At 34.6% G+C, this 20,911-nt stretch overlaps 1 protein-coding gene across 4 annotated transcripts in view; it reads right to left on the bottom strand.

Moving 5' to 3' along the window:
• Nucleotides 1-20,911, bottom strand: part of MYZAP (myocardial zonula adherens protein) — a 112,353-nt gene that overhangs the window by 20,190 nt on the left and 71,252 nt on the right. For 3 of the 4 annotated variants that reach the window (XM_051980722.1, XM_051980723.1, XM_051980725.1), the window contains 2 exons: nucleotides 20,683-20,768; nucleotides 18,847-18,952 (listed from right to left, as the gene is read on the bottom strand). In XM_051980722.1, coding sequence (XP_051836682.1) covers nucleotides 18,847-18,952; nucleotides 20,683-20,768 — 192 coding nt within the window. Of the gene's footprint in view, nucleotides 1-11,329; nucleotides 11,657-18,846; nucleotides 18,953-20,682; nucleotides 20,769-20,911 lie in introns of all 4 variants that reach the window. The other variant, XR_007951025.1, reaches the window with a different exon arrangement.

Raw genomic sequence — 20,911 nt, 5'->3', positions numbered from 1 at the left:
GAAAAACAAAGTAATTTGTTGAAGGTCATATGTCTGTTTGGTGTTCTTTCTTACAATCCTAAATTTATAATCTCTCTCTCTTACATGAAAATTCCTTTCAAAGTTTTTTTTTCATAATCTCTAAATCACAAAATAGCTTGGAAATGATGTAATGTTTTAAGGTACTATCCCTAAAAATATTAATATAAAGTAGGAATATCCTGAGACACATAGGAAAAATGTATTAGTTTAAAGCAGCAATCATCAATACTGGTTTTATGACATCTTCAGATTCTCTAAATATATAACAACAACAAAATTATTCATATAGCACTTTAAAGTTTGTTATTGTTCAGTTGTTTCAGTCACACCTTTGCAAAAATCCTGGATGGGTCTGCCATTTCCTTCTCCAACTCATTATATATATGAGGAAACTGAGGCAAAAAGGGTTAAATGATTTGCCAAAGTTCACACAGCTAATAAGTGTTTGAGGCCAGAATTGAATTCAAGTTTTCCTGAGTCCAGACCCTGTATTCTATCCACTGTACCACCTAGCTATCCCATTTAAAAATTTACAAATTTATTTTTCCCCATTGTTAAATATCACTTTCATAGTAAAGTATTTGCTCTCCCAACAAATTTGTAAGATTTCTGCTATTATCTCAATTTTACAAATGAAGAAACTGAGACAAAAATTAAGTGATTTCTTCAGGATCACACAAATAGTAAATATCTAAGGCAAGGCTTAAACTCAGATCTTCCTTTAACCATTGCAACACTTAGATTAAATCTCACAAAAAAACCTCTAAAAATTAGCTTTAATTTAAAAAAGACATATTGTGAGTAAACACATTGTGAATAAAGGGAAGCAGTGCAGTGATAAATAATAATGTAAAATTATAAGAATATTACATTTCTGACAAACTAAAAGGAAAAGAGGGAACAGCAGAAATAGAACTATTCAGTAGAAGAGTAACTTAATTTTTGATATTTTTAATGGCATCTATTTTCATTAAGGCTGATCCCAAAAAGTACAATCTGATCATGCCTTCCTTACTTAACTTTTTCTGTGATGACTGGAATAGTTGCCTGGATTAGAACGGGCCCACACTTAGAAAGCCTGTCTTGAATTTCAGTGGCTAACCTCATATGGAACAGAATTCCTGGGGAAGGTTTAAAGTACTAGACATCTCTTCGATCTATAACCCCAAGAATTCTGTGATTACAATCTGGGGCAGTATATTACCAGCATGCGTGTTTGCAGTAATCACTTTATTAGTTTAGGTTTCCTGTTTAAATTTAAACAGTTTTATACAACATTCAAAAGAAAGCAGTCTCTAATTAGGTTAAGCTGCCACCAAGTGGTAGTAGGTGGCTTAGTACAAACTACCAGGCCCTGTGCTATAGAATTATCTGAAAGAGATTAGAACCGTGGATTTGTTCAAATTTTTTTTCCTGGGTTTGTTTGGTTTAAAGGTTTTCCCTTTAAAAAAATGACTACTAAAAATGACAAAGCTTGGAAATTAAGTTTCTAAAATCAAAAATATCTAGATACAATTTACTCACTATGCTAAATTGTCATAAAGCACAGGTTTCCCTAGCTGTTGTCCTAGATCTGATTAGAATGCTCATTTCTAACTCACTCTGAATCTTTATCTTATATTTGGATACCTTATGGGCCCAGTACATATTTCTAGAATTTCATTTCTAAGACATCAAGTCAGTTTTCATGTCAAAAACTAGTTCTACATAGTTGCCAACAGCTTTATCCCATTCTAGCTAACTGAAGGAACTACCTTAACCCATCCTTCTATCCTTTTTATTGACTATGAAGATCTATTGCTGTCCTGTTCTCCTCAGCATCTTCTTTGTCTCATTGGCCAAGGCAGGAGGAGAAAGGGACTAGATTCCCTCCACAAACTCTCTCCATTACATGATTTTTCAATCAGAAAAGACTAATTTTGTTGTCTATCTATAAAAAAGCAGAACTGTCTCTCCTATCACAGAGCAATCTCCAAGAAAATATTGGGTAAAAGAATTTAAATGTGGATAAATTAGTAGAATTAAATAAAAGAAATTAAATTTAAATAACTTTTCTTTTAGATGTTGAAATTGCACATACCATCCTGATCCTTATATATATTTATAAAATATAAATAGAATCCAAACTGCTTTAGAGAATTAATTTAAATGGATTTCTAAAAAAGCTTGCATCTCATCTTGGAAAAGAAAGTTTGGAATTTGAAACTTAAAGGAATTAATTTTTTTAGAAAAAAAGCTTGCATCTCTAGCAGAAGAAAATATTTATAAAAACCAGTTTAACAAGTTTTTAAAGTAAAAATGTTAAGTAGCTTCATCATAAACTTGTGCTGAAGTAGCTTTTTGTTGTTGTTGCTCAGTGGTATGCAACACTGTGATTTTCTTGGCAAAGATGCTGCAGTGTTCTTTCTCCAGCTAATTTTACAGATGAGGAAACTGAGACAAACTCGCCTGGGATCACATGGCTACTAAGTGTCTGAAGCCAAATTTGAACTGAGGATGATAGTCTTCCTGATGCCAAAAGTAGTGCTCTAAGTACTGTACTCCCTAGCTGCCCAAGGTAACTTTTAGTTTCACAGTTTAAAGTTTTAGTTTAGTTTCACAGTCATCTAAGTTTTTTGTTATCTGAGCCTTGGGAGCATAAATTTAAAGCTAAAATGAACCTTAGTCCAGAGCTCCTGAATTTTATAGGTAAGGAAACTGAGGCCCAGGAAATTTTAATTATTTGCCCAGAATCACTCTGTTAATAAATGGCAGAACCACTATTTAATCCCTCTAAATATGTGATAGATCATGATATAAACTCTATAATTCAGTTTCATGATTGACATCTAGTTCTTCTAATTGTAAATAAAATTTTGTACATATGCCTGTGCCTGTGAAAAATAAAAGATCATATGAAAGCATAGTATTTTCACTTCTTTCTTGTTGTTTGCTTGGTTTTTTTTCTCATGTTTTTCCCTTTTTGATCTGATTTTACTTGTGCAACATGATAAATATGGAAATATGTTTGAAGAATTACACATTTAACCTATATTGGATTGCTTGCTGTCTTGAGGAGGGGAGGGAGAAAATTTTGGAACGTGAGGTTTTGCAAAGATGAAAACTATATTTGGAAAAAGAAAATACTATTTAAAAAAGAAAAGAGTATATAAGTATCAATTGTAATATAATATTTTATGGGGGGTTTTGAGAGACATTTTGCCACTGGTACTGAATGAGCAATGCTCACTCTTAGCAACAGATATTTGGTTTTTCACAAAGACAGAAACATAAAAGAACGTTCTACTTCAGCTTTATCTCATACTCTAGTGGCTGACTGATAGAATTCACTTCTATAGTGTTATTGATAATTAATATCTGATTCTCTGTGACCACATTTGGGGATTTCTTGGCAAAGATACCAGAGTGGTTTGCCATTTCTTCCTCCAACTCATTTTATAGATAAGGAAACTGAGGCAAATAGAATTAAGTGACTTGGCTAGGATCACATAGCTAGTAAATGATTGAGGCTGGATTTGAATTCAGGAAGCTGAGCCTTTTTGGCCCCAGGCCAGCACTCTATCCCCTGCATTATTATGCATCCTGGTGGGATTACCCTACCATTTACTAATTTTTCAGATTTCCCAAACTTTTCCCCTACCCCCAAGTATGAATCAGCTCTAATCCCCAAACTTTGACCTGTACTTCAGGTCCAGGCTCCTCATCTTTCCGCTCCACTTCCTGGAATACTACATAAACCCAGGTGGCTTTACTAGTTTGGGATACCTTATTTCACCTAAGGATCCCTAAGGATGTGATCTGTTTTCATCCTTCCTGATTGCCCTTTATTAAATTTCCCCTCAATAAGAAGCATTACTTTCTGCTGAATTCCTTCGCATGCTGTTTGTCTTGTGATGTTCTGCTCTTCCTTGTCTTATACTTTGGAACCTCAAACCTCACTCAAACTACTTTGACACCTCCACATATAATAAGATTAATCCATATTTCATTCTCTTCACAGGAAAGGTTTCATAATTACATCTGCCATTAATTATATTAATTTTAAAATTTATATTAATTTTATTATATTAATTAAATAATTAATATAATTATATTAAAGTGATTGTGCTTTAAGCATTTATTTTTATATTAAAAATAGAAACCTCAAGATAAAAAATGACCTCAGGAAGCAATTTTAAAAAATAATGGAAATACTAAACCTTTTTCCTGAAATAAACCATATCGGAAGAACTAAGTCAGCTATTAAGTTATCAGAATTTGCCCTGCTGTAATATACTACAAAAAAGTAGCTTACAACGAGGGGAAAAAGTTATAATACTCCAATTGAGAGGAAAAGGATGGAATGAATTAAAGCATGAACAAAGTGAAACTGAAAAATTGCTAAATGAAGTTAAGAGGGGAAAATGAAAAATCAATGAAAGAAAGGGGTAAAAAGGTACATTTTTCATCTTCATGATGCCTGATTCAGTTTGTGAAAATTCATTTTCAATTAATGTGTCTTGTGGCATTCAGCCAGGGCACATACAACGGACAGTGCTCATATTTTAATCAATTTTTTCTATTAAGTTCCGAGTAATGTACAGTAATAGAATTATGCCATTTAAAGGGCTCAAGATGAAACTGGCTTCCAAGATAAAATAATCTACTTTTGTTTGACTTTTATTTTAGGCTCATGATATGTCCACTCCTTTTTAAAGTAGGCAACACAATAATTAAATCTAATCCTCTGAAGCACCTAAAAATCATCCTTAGGTGTATACAAATGATACAAAGAGGTATAAATTGATTTTATGGCTTGAACACATTCACAGAGAATTTATAATCACCCAAAAGAGGAAAATGGTAGTTCTCCCTGTGCCATCAGAATTGTTCTGTCCCTGAATTTCTTGTAAAAAGAGATTTTTTAAAACTTTCCCCACCCCTGGCCAAAATATTTTCTAATACTCAAATATAACCTCATAAAGTAAGAGATAGATACTTCATTACTCATATGGCACTGATAGACAGATTTCCCTTACCAACTTTATAATCATACGGGAAGGAAATACCCATACATAAAAGATCTATTTGTACTCTTAAACTGGACTAAATTAAAATAGATCTGGGTGATAGGGGACAGTCTACTTATACCAGTTTTGTAAAATATTAGAACCTACTACAGGATGGGGGAAGATGGGGAGATCTCCATAAATGCATTCCTTTTGATCACTTTGAATAGAAGAGATATGGTTGTTTTTTTCCCTTACCCCCTTTCTGTCTCTTCAGTCTTTTGCCAGGGGCAGGAAGTAAGGGGAGGGGAAAGGGTGGTGATTGGGGGTTTGGAGGATGAAATTCCTTTAGCTTCCAACCTTCTATTGAATGTTTCATTTACAAAGAGGCCTACAAAACTATTGCTGAATAATGGGGCAAAGAATCTTCTTCAAAATCTTTGAGTTTAGGACCTAGATGTAATAACTTCTTAACCTGTTCTGTGTCACAGACCCTGTTGGCAGTCTAGGGAAGCCTACAGATCCCTTCTTAAAATAATATTTTTAAATGCACAAAATCAAATACATATAATTATAAAGGATATTAAATTAAAATAAAAATGTATTTTTTTTTTTTACCCAACCAAGTTAATGCCTCCCTGAAATCTATCCCCTCACTCTTGGAAGGGTCCATAGATCACAGCTTAAGATCCTCTATTAGGGCTTGTGCAGAACTTTCTCTTCCAAGTGAGATATCTGGAGCTAAAGTCCTAAGAAATAATACATTTTTGGTTTAGAACAGAGTTGTCGAATTCATGTATGTAGCCTAAATTGGTTAAAATGTAATTGAGAAATGTGTAACAAAATAAATATAAATGCAATATAGCAAAATGCTATTCATTTGCTTTTCTTTAACCACCCTTTTCATAGTGAATTCATTTCTTCCCACTACCACTATCCCAAACAATTTCCAAATACAGAAACTCAGCACTATAAACATAGCCTATCATTCTTTCTAAGATATCACTCCATATTCTCCCTGATGGCATGAAGACCATGCATGTGAATCAACAGCCAGCCCTATGCTATTTCCCCCCAATTTCCAAGAAATCAAGGCCTTGTACTGGAAAAGTCTAATAGTAGATAGAGGTGGGAAAGGCATAAGTGATATGATGCATGATATTAAATTTTGAACTAAAAAAATCTCAGAAGTCATCTATTTTAATCTCCTTATTTTAAAATTGAAGAAACTAAAAACACAAGTGGTTGACCAAAGTCACACAAATAGTTAACATCAGAGACACATTTTGAACACATCTTCAGATCCCTAAGCCCATACTTTTTATGTTGTACCATGCTGCTTAGGCAAATTTTGCACTGAATTTGGATGATAATTGGAATAATAGAAAAGATAATCAAGATGAAATTTTAATTCATCAAAAACAAGTAATTGTTTTTTCCTTAATTTTTTTTGGACCAGTAGATCAGGGAAATGCTCACAAATCAGCCTTTAATCAATTCAACAAACATTTGTTAAATCCCTACTATATGCTAGGCATTGTGTTAAGCAATGAGAATACAAATAAGTTATATAATATATTTATATAGGATAAATTGGAGATAATCCCAAAATGTGAAGTCAATAAAATTAAGAACTAGGAAAAACTTTTTGTAGAATGGAAACTGCAAACTGGGAGGTAGAAAATTTCAGGCAAAAGACACAATAGGCAAAAATGCCTGGAATTTGGAAATTTGTTCAAGGAATAGCAAAAAAGCCACTGGATTTCAGGTTATATAGAACGGAGCAAAGTATAAGAAGACTGAAAAGGTAGGAGGGGACCAGGTTATGAAGGACTTTAAAACAGAGAGGATTTTGTATTTGAGTGACATAGTGACATAGTGACAAAAGGGAACCACTGGAGTTAAGAAATGGAGGAGTAGGGGGAGGAGTGATGTCATGAAATTTATACTTAAGGAAGATCAATTTGATGGCTGGATGGATGGACTGGAGTGGGGAGAAATTATAGGCAAGACAACCAAGCAGAAAGTTATCACACTAGTTTATATATAAGATGATAGTTGAATACATGGAAGGTGAGATAACTAAGTGAAATAGTATAGAAAGAAAAGAAATCTTTAGGGGATACTCATAGTTGATGGATGAAATGAAGATCCAGCAAAACAACTGAAAAGAATCAGAAAGATAGGAAAACCAGGAGAAAGAAAACCTAGAGAGAAAAGAACAACAAAAGAGGCACCAATAATCTAAAGGCTGCAAATAATGCATGATGGTTATAACAGTTGACAAAAGACCATTAGACCAGGTAATTAAGAGATCATTTGTACTTTGGAGAGAGAGTTCCTGTTGAATGATGAAGTTGGAAGTAAAATTGCAGAATTCAGAAAAGAGTGAGAGGAGAGAAAGTGGAGGCATTGACTGTAGATAGCCTTCTCAAAAAGTTCTAATCACAAAAGAGAAAAGCCATACCATCACTACCAGTAGGTGTGGATGGATTAAGTGAAATGTTTTTGAGCTTGGGGAAGACATGTATTCTTCCCCAAGAAGATATATTTGTAGGCAGTAGAAAACCAACTAATAAACAGAGAATGAAGTTAAAGTGAGAGAGGAGATGACACATGGGGGATTCTGGAAAAGATGAGATGGGATGGAATGGGATCACAGGCATATAAATGGGTTCATCTCAGCAAAAAGAGCCACTTCTTGTGAGACAAGATTGATGAAAGAGATATTTTTTGTTAGAAAGTTGAATGACATGAAATAAGGAAAGGAGGAGAGAAGAAGAAGTTCTCAGTGAGTGGTTTCTACTTTTTAATAGCATGTTAGATCATTTTTCCAGGAATTGGTTAATTTTTTTAAATGCTGTGACTGAAATTAATATGAATCATTTAGAAATGGCAAAGACTTTTTCACTCTCCTGTTTCACACTGTGCTCTTCTCCCACTGAGGACATTTAGTCAAATATCACACTCCACCTGAGCTTGTGGCATTACCTACCCCATAGACTATACTGGAAAGGAAATTATGTATGATTGTTATTTAAACGTAAAAATGGTTTGCTAGTTAAATTGGTTGTTAATTGAGATTCTCTTGAGAGGAAGAAGTGGAAAAGGTTTGTATCAAGCTTTTTTATCCCTGCTTTCATAGGGGGCAAATGCAAATTTCTTGAGATTTAGTTTGAGCAGGTATAAGTTTCTTGAGACAAGAGTAGTTCAGAATCAGGCAGATTAGCATATTTTCAATTACTGTATGTATTGCCAACAAGTTTTTTTTTAACTTTCTTTTTAATCATACCAAATATTCACTTGTATAGAACTCCTATTTTCCATAAATTAGTGATAGAAGGATAAGAAAACAGAATAAGGAGCTCCTGTAGAAAGTATCTGAAGAAGAATGTTTCAACAATGCTTCTGTAAGTTCTAGGTCTACATTACTGGAACTGGGGGGAAATTAAAATATCATTGAGTTTAATCTCTTTTGAGAAAATGAGACCTAAAGGAATATTATAACTTGCCAAGAGTCATACTGTTACTAAGTGCCTGAGGCATTATTTGAATCCAAGTTTTCCTGATATCTGTTTTCTGTTCTCTTATCTATCACAGTGCTCTGACATCTTTCCCACCCCAAGGCAAAGGGGGTTTGTTCAGTGTGAACCAGAGGGATCTCATCATTGCTTTTAGTACAAGCTAAACATGTTCCCTTCTCCTACTACACCTGCTGGCCCCCAGGCTGGATTTTCCATAGATGGTCAGGGATCACATTCCCCAAGGGATGTGTAAGAGCCATAAATGGCCAGAACATTCATCTCATTGGCAAGAAGTGTCCCATTGCTTAAGTGATATTGATGGCTTACTCCTGATTCCTCTCCCCACTCCTCACTCCCCCTCCCCGCTACCCCCCCAATTCCCTCCCCCACCGCCCGCTTCACAGGAATAGTTTGAACCTTCTAGATATATTTGTCTTCTACACATATTTGGAGTCAAAAGAGCAACTACTCTGTAGAACAACAGGATTTATTTAATAACATTTGAAAGAAAAACATGTCTGACTTTTAAGAGAACAATAAGAACACCATCTATATTATATGTACTTCGTAAAACGAAATTGCAGTAGGGAAAAGGAAGGGGGAAGGGAATAAGCATTTATATAGTGCCTACTGTGTGCCAGGCACTGTGCAAAGTGCATTACAAACATTCCAACTGACCCTCACAACAACCCTGTGAGGTAGGTGCTGTTATTACCCCCCTTTTATAGTTGAGGAAATTAAGTCAGACAGATGAGTTGGTCAAGTTTACACAGTTAATATGGCAGGGCTAGTGTCTGAAGAATTCAAGTCTTCCAAGCCCAGAGCTCTATCTACCGTCCCATCCAGCTACCTCTGTTGTCTTCCATAACACACACACACACACACACACACACACACACACACACACACAGCTTATGTACATATGATATTTCTGGCATTGTCTGTAAACTTCACACTTAGTAGAATATATTAATATTTAAAAATTAAACTAAGAACAAGACCATAACAAATTCTGCCATTTAGAATTTTAACACTTCTATTTACTAAGAATTCATTCCATATAAATATTTTCTAATGGCAACCTCATACTGGGATGTTACTAGCAATGGTACAGGATGAGAATTCTGCTAAACAATAAGTCTCAAGCAGATAGATAATGGATCAAGCTGAGGTAAGTCCCTTGAAACAGATGGAAGTAGGTTTCAATACCTAGAAGGTTAGGAAATCAGTCAATGTAGCATTTGCAAGGCTGGATTCTGTCTTCTGTAGCTGCTTCTGCCCTAGACTTAAAAGTGGTAAACTTAACCCTCCCCAAAAGGGAATGGACCTATAGAAAAACCCTCCCCTTGATTAAAGTATGGTCAGAGATACTAGAAATATCTTTAAAGTGCTTAGGGTTGAATGGGCTGCCTTTTGACTTTGTATTTCAGTACCTAAGGTAGCACCTGACACATAGTAAGTGTTTAATAAATATTTATTGGCTGATTGCTACTATTCCATGTTTCAACTCTTTTATTTGAGAAAATATCTCCCACTTACTCTACAAGAATGTTAGAAGGTTGAATAAGATACTATTTCATATCAACATGTTTTGTTTCTTCAGGAAATCAAAAAATGTTAAAGCTAGATTATCTATTCTGATGACACTTTCCCTCACTCACTGATGAGGAAATTGAGGTTCAGAGAAGGCTAATTAAATAAATGACTCATCCAACGTCAAAGAAATGATAAGAACTCTTATTCTAGGCATAAAGGTATTACTATGAATAAAATAATAGACCTAGAATCAGTCTCAGTTCAAATCTCCCTTTGGACTAGTTGTGTGACCTTAATTTAACCTGTATGTACCTCAGTTCCTTCAATTGTAGAAGTAGGGATAATAACAGTAAATGCCTCCCAGAGTTGTGGTGAGGATAAAATGAGATAGTGTATGTAAAGGATTTTACAAATCTTAAAGTCTATATAAATTATCATAATAATTTGTTTTCATGTTCTTTCTACTACTACCATGACTGCAACTCTAAAAATATTAACCTATAATTATATAGGACTTCAGGGGGTACAATACATTTTACACATAATATCTCATTTAATCTTGCTTTGCCTAGCAAGATAATTAATATAAGTGATCTATCTCCTTTTTAAAGATGAAGAAATGAAGATTAAAAGAATTTCAATGACTCACCTAAAGTCATGCAATAAGTAAATTATAGAATTGGAACTTGAACCCAAGTCCAGTGTTGTTTCCAACAAACCCTGCTGCCTCTCAGAAACACTCTATGTAGGCTTTAAGATTTGTAACGTCCTTTATATATGCTATCTCATTTTTTACTCACCACAATTCTGGGAGACATTTATTATTAACCCTTTCAGAAAGGAAAATGATCCAATTCATGCTTAAATAAAGCTCAAATGCTGATGTCTATTCTATCTATTACAACAGCCTCCCACCCCGTAAAAGTACATTATTGGTCACTAAAAACTATATAAGCATTTTTTTGCTTAATTATTTTGAGGGGGGATCAAGAGTGACTTTGTAAGGAAAACTTCCTTAGTTCATATCCATTTGAAAATCAGATCCATTGATGACCCTTATACCATCTTCAAGAGTTTTCCACATCTCATCAGTAATGTCTTAATTATTTGTAGCTTTATTCTGTATATAAGGTTTTATTTTTCAAGTATGGATTGTCTGGAACCCAGCCTCTAAATGTCACTTCCTGAATACTGTTTTTACTTGCATTTTAAAATTTAATAACAGACCTTTCTCTTTTTTTAACCTTGAAGTCTGCTTACAGTTTCTGAAATATTCCAAAAGAGCAGTCCTTAAGATTCTTTCACTTCTCTGTTTGCAGCATACAGGATGTAATTTTCTGAGTAGTATTTAACTACATGGATATTTTCCCAAACCAAAGTCCTAGGATTTTTCTTCTTAATGGAATTTCCTTAATGTTTTGGTCATTGGATGCCAATGGGCAAGTATCACTTCTTCACCACGAATGTTCTTCCAACATCATATGGTACATCACAGAATAATTGGAAAAGCTTCTCAGATCAGGTCACCACTTATCATCTTCCAAAGAAACGAAGACTAAATCTGGAGAACAGCTCGTGGGACATAATCTAGAAACAGTTCAATTCAGTTGATTAGGGTTCTAGATTCTTTTGGAAATTTTCCTTTTCCCCTCCCACATTTAAAATGGAATTGTGTGACCTAGTGATAGAAATTATGAATCTCTGACCAAAGAAATAAAGCAGATTTTACCTTTTATCTTTAGAAAATAAAAAACAGACTGAATACAAGACCAATGGCAAGATACAAAGTGTGAAATTCAGCACATGTTTGGCTATCTTCTATAATATATATTGGTAAGGGCTATGAAGTGACTGTGTGTGTCAAAGAGTTATGTAAAAAAATGTGGTGGGGAAAAAATAGAACAAAAGAATGCTTGTGTATACAAATGTTATGGGTAAAGGTTATTTTGAAGATGGAAACTATTGAAGATTGGTAGCAGGATAGTGAGAGAAGAGCTACAAAAAGCTGACCAAAAGAGCCAGGTTTTGTTTTTGAGCACACAAAAGAAAAACAATTTTAGAAAGACTTTATGATATGGGTAGCAGGCAGGTCTGCCGTGTCTTTTTCTATCCAAAATGCCTATTCTATGTCGGACACATATATCTTCACATCGATATATCTCTATAATACAACTCTGAGGTCTCTTCTAACTTGAGATTACCCCCTAGTGAGCCTTCCTTCAACCCAAATCTCATTTCTCTCATCCACAGAGAGAGAAGGTCAACATAGATCAGAATTCTTAACCTTTTTGGTATCATGGACCCTTTAGTCAGTCTGAGGATGCCTAAAATCTTCTTCTCAAAATGATTTTTAAAAGCAAATAAATAGAATTATAAAGGAAATCAATACTATTGACATGCAGTTATAAAAAATATAAAAACCCTCAAACCCAGGTCCCCAGTCCTTCAGTGCTAGATGACTTCTAAGATCCCTCCCAGTTCATTCTATGAAAAACAGTTTTTCAGAAACTGTGCAAAGGTGTTATTTATACTTAAGAAATAAGACATTAAGACCTGAACTACTTTAATTTTTTTTATTTCCTTCTTTCTTTCTCTTCTTTCCTTTCTTTCTTCCTTCTTTTCTTTTTTTCAGATTGTCTCTCCATCTTACCTAAACTAGAAGTGTATTGATCACTTTAGGGCACAACCCTGAGTCTGACCCCATTTGTGAAACAAAGGATGCTGTTGACCTGCTCCATTTGCAATATGGGCCTTCTGACCTCTCCTTTTCATCCCAGAGCATACTGCCTGCCTCCACTACCCCAGAGGGCTCGCCATATTGGTGCTGCACTCCGTGTGGACACCTGATCTGTGTTAGTCTTCCTGCAGCTCAAAATTCCTGAGCTCAAGTGATCTGCCACCTTCAACCTTCCCAGGAATGAAAATTACAGGGATATCCCATCATTCCAAGGCTCTATTCCCTTCCTAAAAAGTTACAGAACAGCCAATTTTCATAGATACTTCCTGAAGATTTTAAACTAATGGAAGAAGATTTAGGGAGACACTAGTACTTGTCCTGGGGGAACCACAGTCCAAAGAGGACAAACAAATCATGTTCAGTCACTGGCAATCCCAGATATAACTCCACAGGAACAGGGTATACTGTATTACACCTGATCTCTGCTTCCTGTTAACCATAACATCCGTTCTACTTTATAAAAATCTGTACTCTCAAACTATCTGGACAGCCTTTGTAAGACTTTTATTTATCTACAAGGCTATCAGCCAAAAAGAGAGCATTCTCTAGTCATTATTTGTGGCTCTGACAGCCTAAGAACTCCTGAAGGACAGGAGGTGGCAGGATATAACTCTCCAACAGAAGGTGATGAAAGTCATGGATGCAGACAAATCTCCCTGTCACTTATTTAAATGGGTATACTTTTGTGGTCATCTCTTCTGTGTTTCTGTTTCATTTGTGGCTTCAGATTCTGGATTGTCTGCCTAACCAGTTAGATGAGATTTTTCTAGTGTTTAGAATATAGTTCAAATAGAAAGGACCATAGCTAGAGGAAATATTGAGGAAGGACTAGCTATATAAATTAAAGACTTGGGCACATACTTGACAAAAGCTTAAGTTACTGCTGTGAAGTAGCATCTTGGGAAGCTCCATGCCTTTCTGAACCCACCAAGGATCTAGTTTAATAAATAAAAACTAATTATACCCTTTTTTCTTATGCCATAAGCCAATCCTTACTGAGACCACATGGGGAAGACCCCATGGACTGACTTTTTGTAGAGAAAGAAGTATTAGATACCTATAAAAGAGATATTAGAGGGAGGACATTATTGTAATGCTTTCTGCTGGTTGAAATGGAAAGTGCCATGGGAATAATGATTTAAGTTACTTTTTATTAATCTAAAGAATGTGGGCACCCATTTGCACAAATATGCAATTATAAAACCATCCACCCCTCTCCCTACTAAGTCTGAAGAAAATTATGAGAGTTTTTTTTTTCCTTCTCCACATTATTTTCCTATGGGCCAGTGGGATGCTTTGGTTGGCAAAGGCAGCAGGCTGGGTCACAGCAATTGAAGAGGTGTGAATGACCGTGTTTGCTGAAGTCTGAAGGTTTAAAGAGGTGTTAACAGCAGTTAAGTGCTTTGCCCAAGCCTTTAGAGGTGGTAGAGCTGCGAGTGATGAGGAAAATTAAGCATCTTCCTTGGTACTTTGGTGAATTCACCCCCATTAGTTCATTCCTGTGTATACTCATCCTTCTCCTCATTTGGGTTTTAAAATATGTGCTAATGGAGGGAAGTAGATTATATAAATAAAAGCAAGTATTTTTTTTTAATGATAGTAAAATAATTTGTTCTCCTCTGGTCTCATTCCTTTCTCTCTCTGCCACACTAATAACTGAAAATCAGTCAATCAGCATTTATTAAGTGTTCATTGTGTGCCAGGCAATGATATTTGGGAAGCCTATATATTTTATAATGCATGAAGCCTAATTCAAGGCAGGGCCTACCCCACAAAAGGCGGTCAGATAAGGAATACAAAGGAAGGACCAGAGATTGTTCCTATTTTGTATATGTCCCCACTCTAAGGTCTTTCTCCTTTCTGAGTCCTCTGAGGAGATAAGCGAGTAGTTGGGTAGCACCCACTATATAATAGTTTTATATTCATTTGAAGTCATGACCCTTATGGTCTTTTCTAATGACCAAGTAAGTGCAACTCATGTCATCTGTCTAATTAGGGATATATTTCCTTTTTTTTTTTTTTTTTTTTTTTTTGCTGAGGCAGTTGCTGAGGTTAAGTGACTTGCCCAGGATCACACATCTAGGAAGTATTAAGTGTCTGAGGCCAGATTTGAGGTCCTCCTGATTTCAGAGCTGATGCTCTATCCACTGAGCCACCTAGCTGCCCCAAATTATTTCTTAAATATAATTCAGTCTGGTGGTTTTTCTGGGGAAGTCATTTTAATTTTTGGCTCTCCCAGCTGAATATATGTATACATCCTTCATGAAAAAGAGATCACCTCCTTTCCTTCTCTTGTCTATTTTTCCTGAACATCTTATATTTTCCTAGCAGTTAAATTATCCCAGTAGATAGAGTACTGAACCTGGAATCAGGAAGACTGATCTTTCTGAGTTTAAATTTAGCCTCAGATGTTTACTAGCTGTGTGATCCTAGGCAAGTCACTTAACTCTGTTTCCCTCAGTGAGGCAGGAGAAGGAAACAAAAAACCATTCCAGTATCTTTACCAAGAAAACTCCAAATAGGATTCACAAGGAGTCAGACAAGACTGAAAAATGACTCAATAACAAAGTTTATCATTCTAGTTATGTGTAAAGTTCTATGTTAGGGTCATATATAGATCATCCTCAGAGAATTTCATAGTTTACAAAGCTTTTTCCTCTTGTGTTTTCTTTAATACAGAAAGGTAAGTTCTTTTTGTTTTTACAGAATGGACTAAATTCAGAAAACCACATACTAGTGTAACCTTGGGTCGATTTAAAAATGGAAAGCACTTATTTTAATGTATAGAATTTCTTCATAGACATTGTAACATTTTCAGTGAGTGTGACCCCTCAATCCATAATACTCATGAGCTTTCAAGCTTCAATACAATATAAGGGAAACTACTCAACTAATTTGCCACCAATAAAAAACTTACTCTGTAGTCAAATAAACAAATATTTGGCTCACTGGAATAAGATTTCACACTAACCTCTCAAACACATTTGCTTATCAAAGTTTGTCCTTACAATATGATCTGATTTTGACTGCTGATTTGACTTAACTTCCCAAAGTAATGGAAATATTAATATCTATCTTAATTATAGTATGCCATCATAATATATGTATATAAGATTTTTTATCTAAGTTCAGCCTCCCATTTCATGAGCAATCCTTTCTTCAAAGCCATCTCAGATAGCTATCCTCTCTCCCAGGGACATTCTGCCTCTTCAATAAACAGTTTAATCTTTTGCTGAGCCAAAAAAATGTCTTTGTGATATTTACCCTTTTGCCTTCTAAGACAACACAGCACAAGACTTTGCTCTCCCCAACATGATAGGTCTTCAAAAATGTGAAGATAGATGTTATTTCTATTCTTAGGCTTAATCCTTCTGATAATCCTAACCAATCCCTTCTACTGGTTCACACAATAGGACATGATTCTCATATCCATCACACCATGGTGATCAACTCTCTTCTGGATGAACTTCTTTTTGTTAAAGTTCTTTCAAGATACCTTTGAACAACAACAACCAAAAAAGATTGCCATGATAATTAAATACAGCAACCGAGACTTGAAGCCACTTGTTTTTTCTGCAACTTGAAGCTAACAGAAAATTAAAGGAATATATGATTGACATGCTGCTTTAAAACATCATTTTTTTAAGAAATAACAGATGTAGTACTCTTCAAAAGCACTTGATTCAAGAGTAAAATATTTTTATTTTTAAAGCAAGGTCTTAATGTACCAATAAAACTTAGCATAATAGCCAGAAATATCACCTCTGACATGTATACACACACACACACACACACACACACACACACACACATACAATCAATTCTCTTAGACTGTAATTTTATTCTAACAAATGGGCTTAGAGATATTGGATAGGCTAACAACATATATAACAGTAATGTGGACACACACTATAATTCACTTTTCTCTTGCCTTAGGCCTCCAATTATTTACAATAATGTTTTTGTCTTTACAAATAGTTATGTTGATTATATTTTGTATTTGAGATGAAGAACAGAGATTTCCAAACCACCAAACAAAATGAAAGCCAGCCTGCCTGAATATGAAATGTTTATTTAAATAAATTTCCTAAATTTGACTGTAGCCCTTATAAATTTGAGCATTATAGCACAATCAGAAATGTACATATATATGATTATTTAGCATAGTCCTTGGAAGTTTAGTAATCTATTACTATATTCTGAGGAAAGCAAGAGATACCATTATTCTATGTAGTAGGGAATAATTTGACCAAATGTTAAATATTCTTAATTTAAGAAGTGATATAACAGAGGAGAGGGGAAAAGAAAAATAATATTCTCAAAAAAGGGGAAAAAAAGTTGCTCCCAAAGAAGCTCCCTATTGAGGGAATAGGGAGCCAATAGCAAAAGAGCGCATCCTAGGTTTTCCTCAGTATCTAATATTAGACAAATATTGAATGGAATTTCTCACAAGCTGTAATGGAACATGAAAAAATTCTCAATTCTTGTTATGTTCTCTAAAAGTTCCCTGCACAATAATGAGTACAAACTCTGCCTACAGTAAGTGACTAACAGAAATGCAACATTTTTCTTTAGGAAGTGACCCCATAACAATAGCCAATAGGAATGCTGTCCTTGTGGTACAGGTACTATGGATGCCAGAGCAGCTAAACAGATGTACAAGAGATGGCAGAAGCAATGTGGAAAGGGGGGGGTTAAAAGGGGAGGGAGCAGAATATGAGTAGCTGGCCATATTTTACATTTATATTAAGAGCATAATAACAATACTAAAAGTCCAGAGTCAACAAAAAAGACTTACAAAATACATTATGATATGATTTGATTTCTCAATTTAGGCCAAGATGCTAATTAAATCACATTTTAAAGCAATAAAATAGAAATTCCTTCTCCTTTCCTTTTCTACCCTCTACCCTTAGAAGTAATAGCATCATTTTTATATTGGCAAAACATAATCAGCAAATTTCAAATGTATACAGCAATACCCAATGTAAATATATATATTTTCAATATTTACTTTGAGTACTAGAAGGCTAATTAGGTTGAAACCTTCCCCCCACTTTTTTTTATAAGAAAGGGAATCAGACCCTGAGGAATGTTTACTAACCAGCTAGAATGTCAATGTCTTTCTTTTTAATCAGGTTTGCAAATGAAATAGCACTGGAAGTAATTTTAAAATTTGTATAAGGAAAATAGCTCACAAATGTATAACTAGTGTCATACTATATCACAGTATCAAACAACCAATATCTGACTTTATGACACAAATCAAGGGTTATGAACTTCCCCATTCCAAAGATGAGGGGAACCTTATAAAAATAAAAAGCAACAATTTTCAAGTGTTATTTTAAAAAGAAATATGAAATATTTGACTTACCTACTGTGTCAGTTAAGAACAGGGAACATGAAACTTTATTCAGTAAGTACAATAGGAATTAATTATATCATTTACTTCTATTTAATAGCTACTATAAAGAAGCAATGGCAGTAGAAATAGAGGGAAAGAATAAGAAAATAGAGGGAGAGAAAGCATAGATGAGAAAGGCACAATGTAGGGCAGAGAAAAGGAGGGAGGAAGAAGAACAAAGGAAGAAAGAAAGGAAAGGAAAAGGATAGGGAGGGAAGAAGTAAAAAAGAGAAGGATAAATTTAGAGACAGAAAGTAACTTAGCCATTTAGTGGTGACTACTAGTTGAGACAAGCAGTTTTCATCATACCCCATGTAGTACTGGACTATAGGTATGAAATTAAGTTATCATAGCCATTTGAAAATTATTCAGTTGATTAGCTATTAGAAAATGTTCAATTCTTTAATCTTTAATCTCATAAATCTCCATTGTGAATAAGATAGCCACAGAAATCTATGCCAGGGACCATTAATCCCTGTACTAAAATGATTGTGGTCAGAATAATTTGACCCAAGAACTGATGAAATCAAGCAGAGATCTAGAACTGGCCAATTGGCCAAAGATTCCTTATTCCTAATGGCTGCTAAAATCCATGGATAGCATGTCTGGCATTATAATACTTTATGAAAAGCTTACCTCCTCAACCATCTGTTTGACTTTCTTTTGCTGGCAATGGACCATGTCATCCAGGTGTCTAATGCGTTCTCGCAGACTAGCTGCTGCCTCCTCCAGCTGCTGATACCTAACATCAGGAGAATATAAAACAACTAAATTACTTTTGGAGACAACATAATCAACACATATAGTCAAATTGTTAAAAAAATATATATAGTTTAACAGCAAGGTATGAAATCCAACATATTTTGCATGTATATTCATTAGCAATATCTGTTCAGTAGATACTTCCATAAGTACCCATTAATAAAATGGATTGTGAAAAAAAAAAAAAAAGAACCGTGACTTTGCCAATCTCTATTTTGTTGAAAGGAAGACAAAACTAAATGAGAAAAGCTACATTTGTATAGAAGCATACTTTTAGAATGCCCTCCATTTCCATTATTTCATCTGATCCTCAAAATAACCATTTAAGGTAGCAAGGTAGTCATTATGCGACCATTTTTTGTAAGAGAAGGAACAAAGGCCCAAAGAGATTAAGGTATTTGTCCTAAACTACATGGCTAGAAAGTGATGGAAGTATGTCTTATCAACATGAGTTTTTTGACTCCAACTTCAATATTCTTACAGCTATAAAAGTCAAAAACCTTGCCTGTGATTGGTATTAGTCTAAAGGAAAGAGAGTCACGTTGCAACTAAATATTTTTGTTTTCTAATACCAAACATTAGATTACTTTATCAGTATCTTTCCTTTGTTCCTGTTTAATTTTAAATTCCACCATATTTTTTTCAGGGAGATGCATTTACCCAAATTAAGTTGTAATCTTCTTGAGAAGAACAGCATTATTGTTTTTCTTTATAGTATTAATGTCTAGCAGAATCAGCATTTAATAAATGGTTTGTTGAGTTCATTGTATTTGATTGCAATGTTTTGTGGAATCCTGGGTTTTAATGAGGTATTTTAATATGATACACGAAGGACAATTTAATTGTTTCAAGCTTTAACTATCTATCACATACAGGTTATGTCCTAGAATGAATGATAATGGAGGGGAAGTTAAAATTCTTGGCCTTGAAAAAAAGAAAAATCCCATAACTTCTTTTGAAGCCTTTAGTTGTAAAAAAAAAAAAAAAAAAAAAAAGAGAGAGAGAGAGAAAATATAAAGCAGCATTATTCTCTAGAACCATTAGCTCCACTTAGAATTTTCCATGTATTAGCAACATTTCTGTTGCAAATGAGTGCCATTCTCCTATTTTTGATGTAAAACAGATAGTGGGAGGTAACTTTACTTTGTACAAAGAAAGTTTTGGTAAGCTTTTCTGCAAACAAGTAGGAAAGAGAGTTAAATTTTTTAAACTCTGGAAAGTGAAATTAGTCTCAATTGTGGGTCTTCATCAAAATGATGCATCCTGCTGATCAATGAGCAACCAAATTACACAAATCAAATGATGAAAAACCTTTCACATACTGAACCTTCCCTAGAGAGAAAAAGGAACTGGATTTGAGATTTTATTGATATAGGGAACCCCTAGACAAGGAAACTTCATCCACCAATGCATCATCATCTTCTCTTCAACATAAGGCATTACTTAGAACATTAAGAGGTTAATTGACTTGTTCAGTGTTCCACAGGCAGGAGCTAAATTCAAGTCTTTTTGATTTTGAGGGGTGTATTTATCCATTAAGCCATGTTACCTGAAATAATCATTTATATGTCCCAAGCTACTAAAAACTCCATCCAAATAGGATAACTGATGTGAAAATGAGAGCTCTATTGCCCAGAGAGACAACATTTCAATGACAAATGACAGACCACTGAGGCATTTCCTTGTAAGACAAGAGATATTATAGTTTACCTTTTCTTGTCAAAATCTGTGCTAACAACTTCTCCCGACATTTCTGTCTCATGCTGAAGTAGCTGTAGTTGAAGTTGCTGGCGTTCCTAAACAAAAAGAAACATTTCTAAATTAACTCATCATTAAAAGCTCTCCAAAGTAATTATACATATATTAAATTCAGTTTAACCAGCCTCCAAAGCAAGACCAAGTATCTGTAATAGAATTCAATTTGTTTGTTTGCACATTC

Source organism: Antechinus flavipes, chromosome 2 (assembly GCF_016432865.1).
Source record: "Antechinus flavipes isolate AdamAnt ecotype Samford, QLD, Australia chromosome 2, AdamAnt_v2, whole genome shotgun sequence".
NCBI lineage: Eukaryota > Metazoa > Chordata > Mammalia > Dasyuromorphia > Dasyuridae > Antechinus > Antechinus flavipes.
This window is presented reverse-complemented; position numbering and strand designations above follow the sequence as displayed.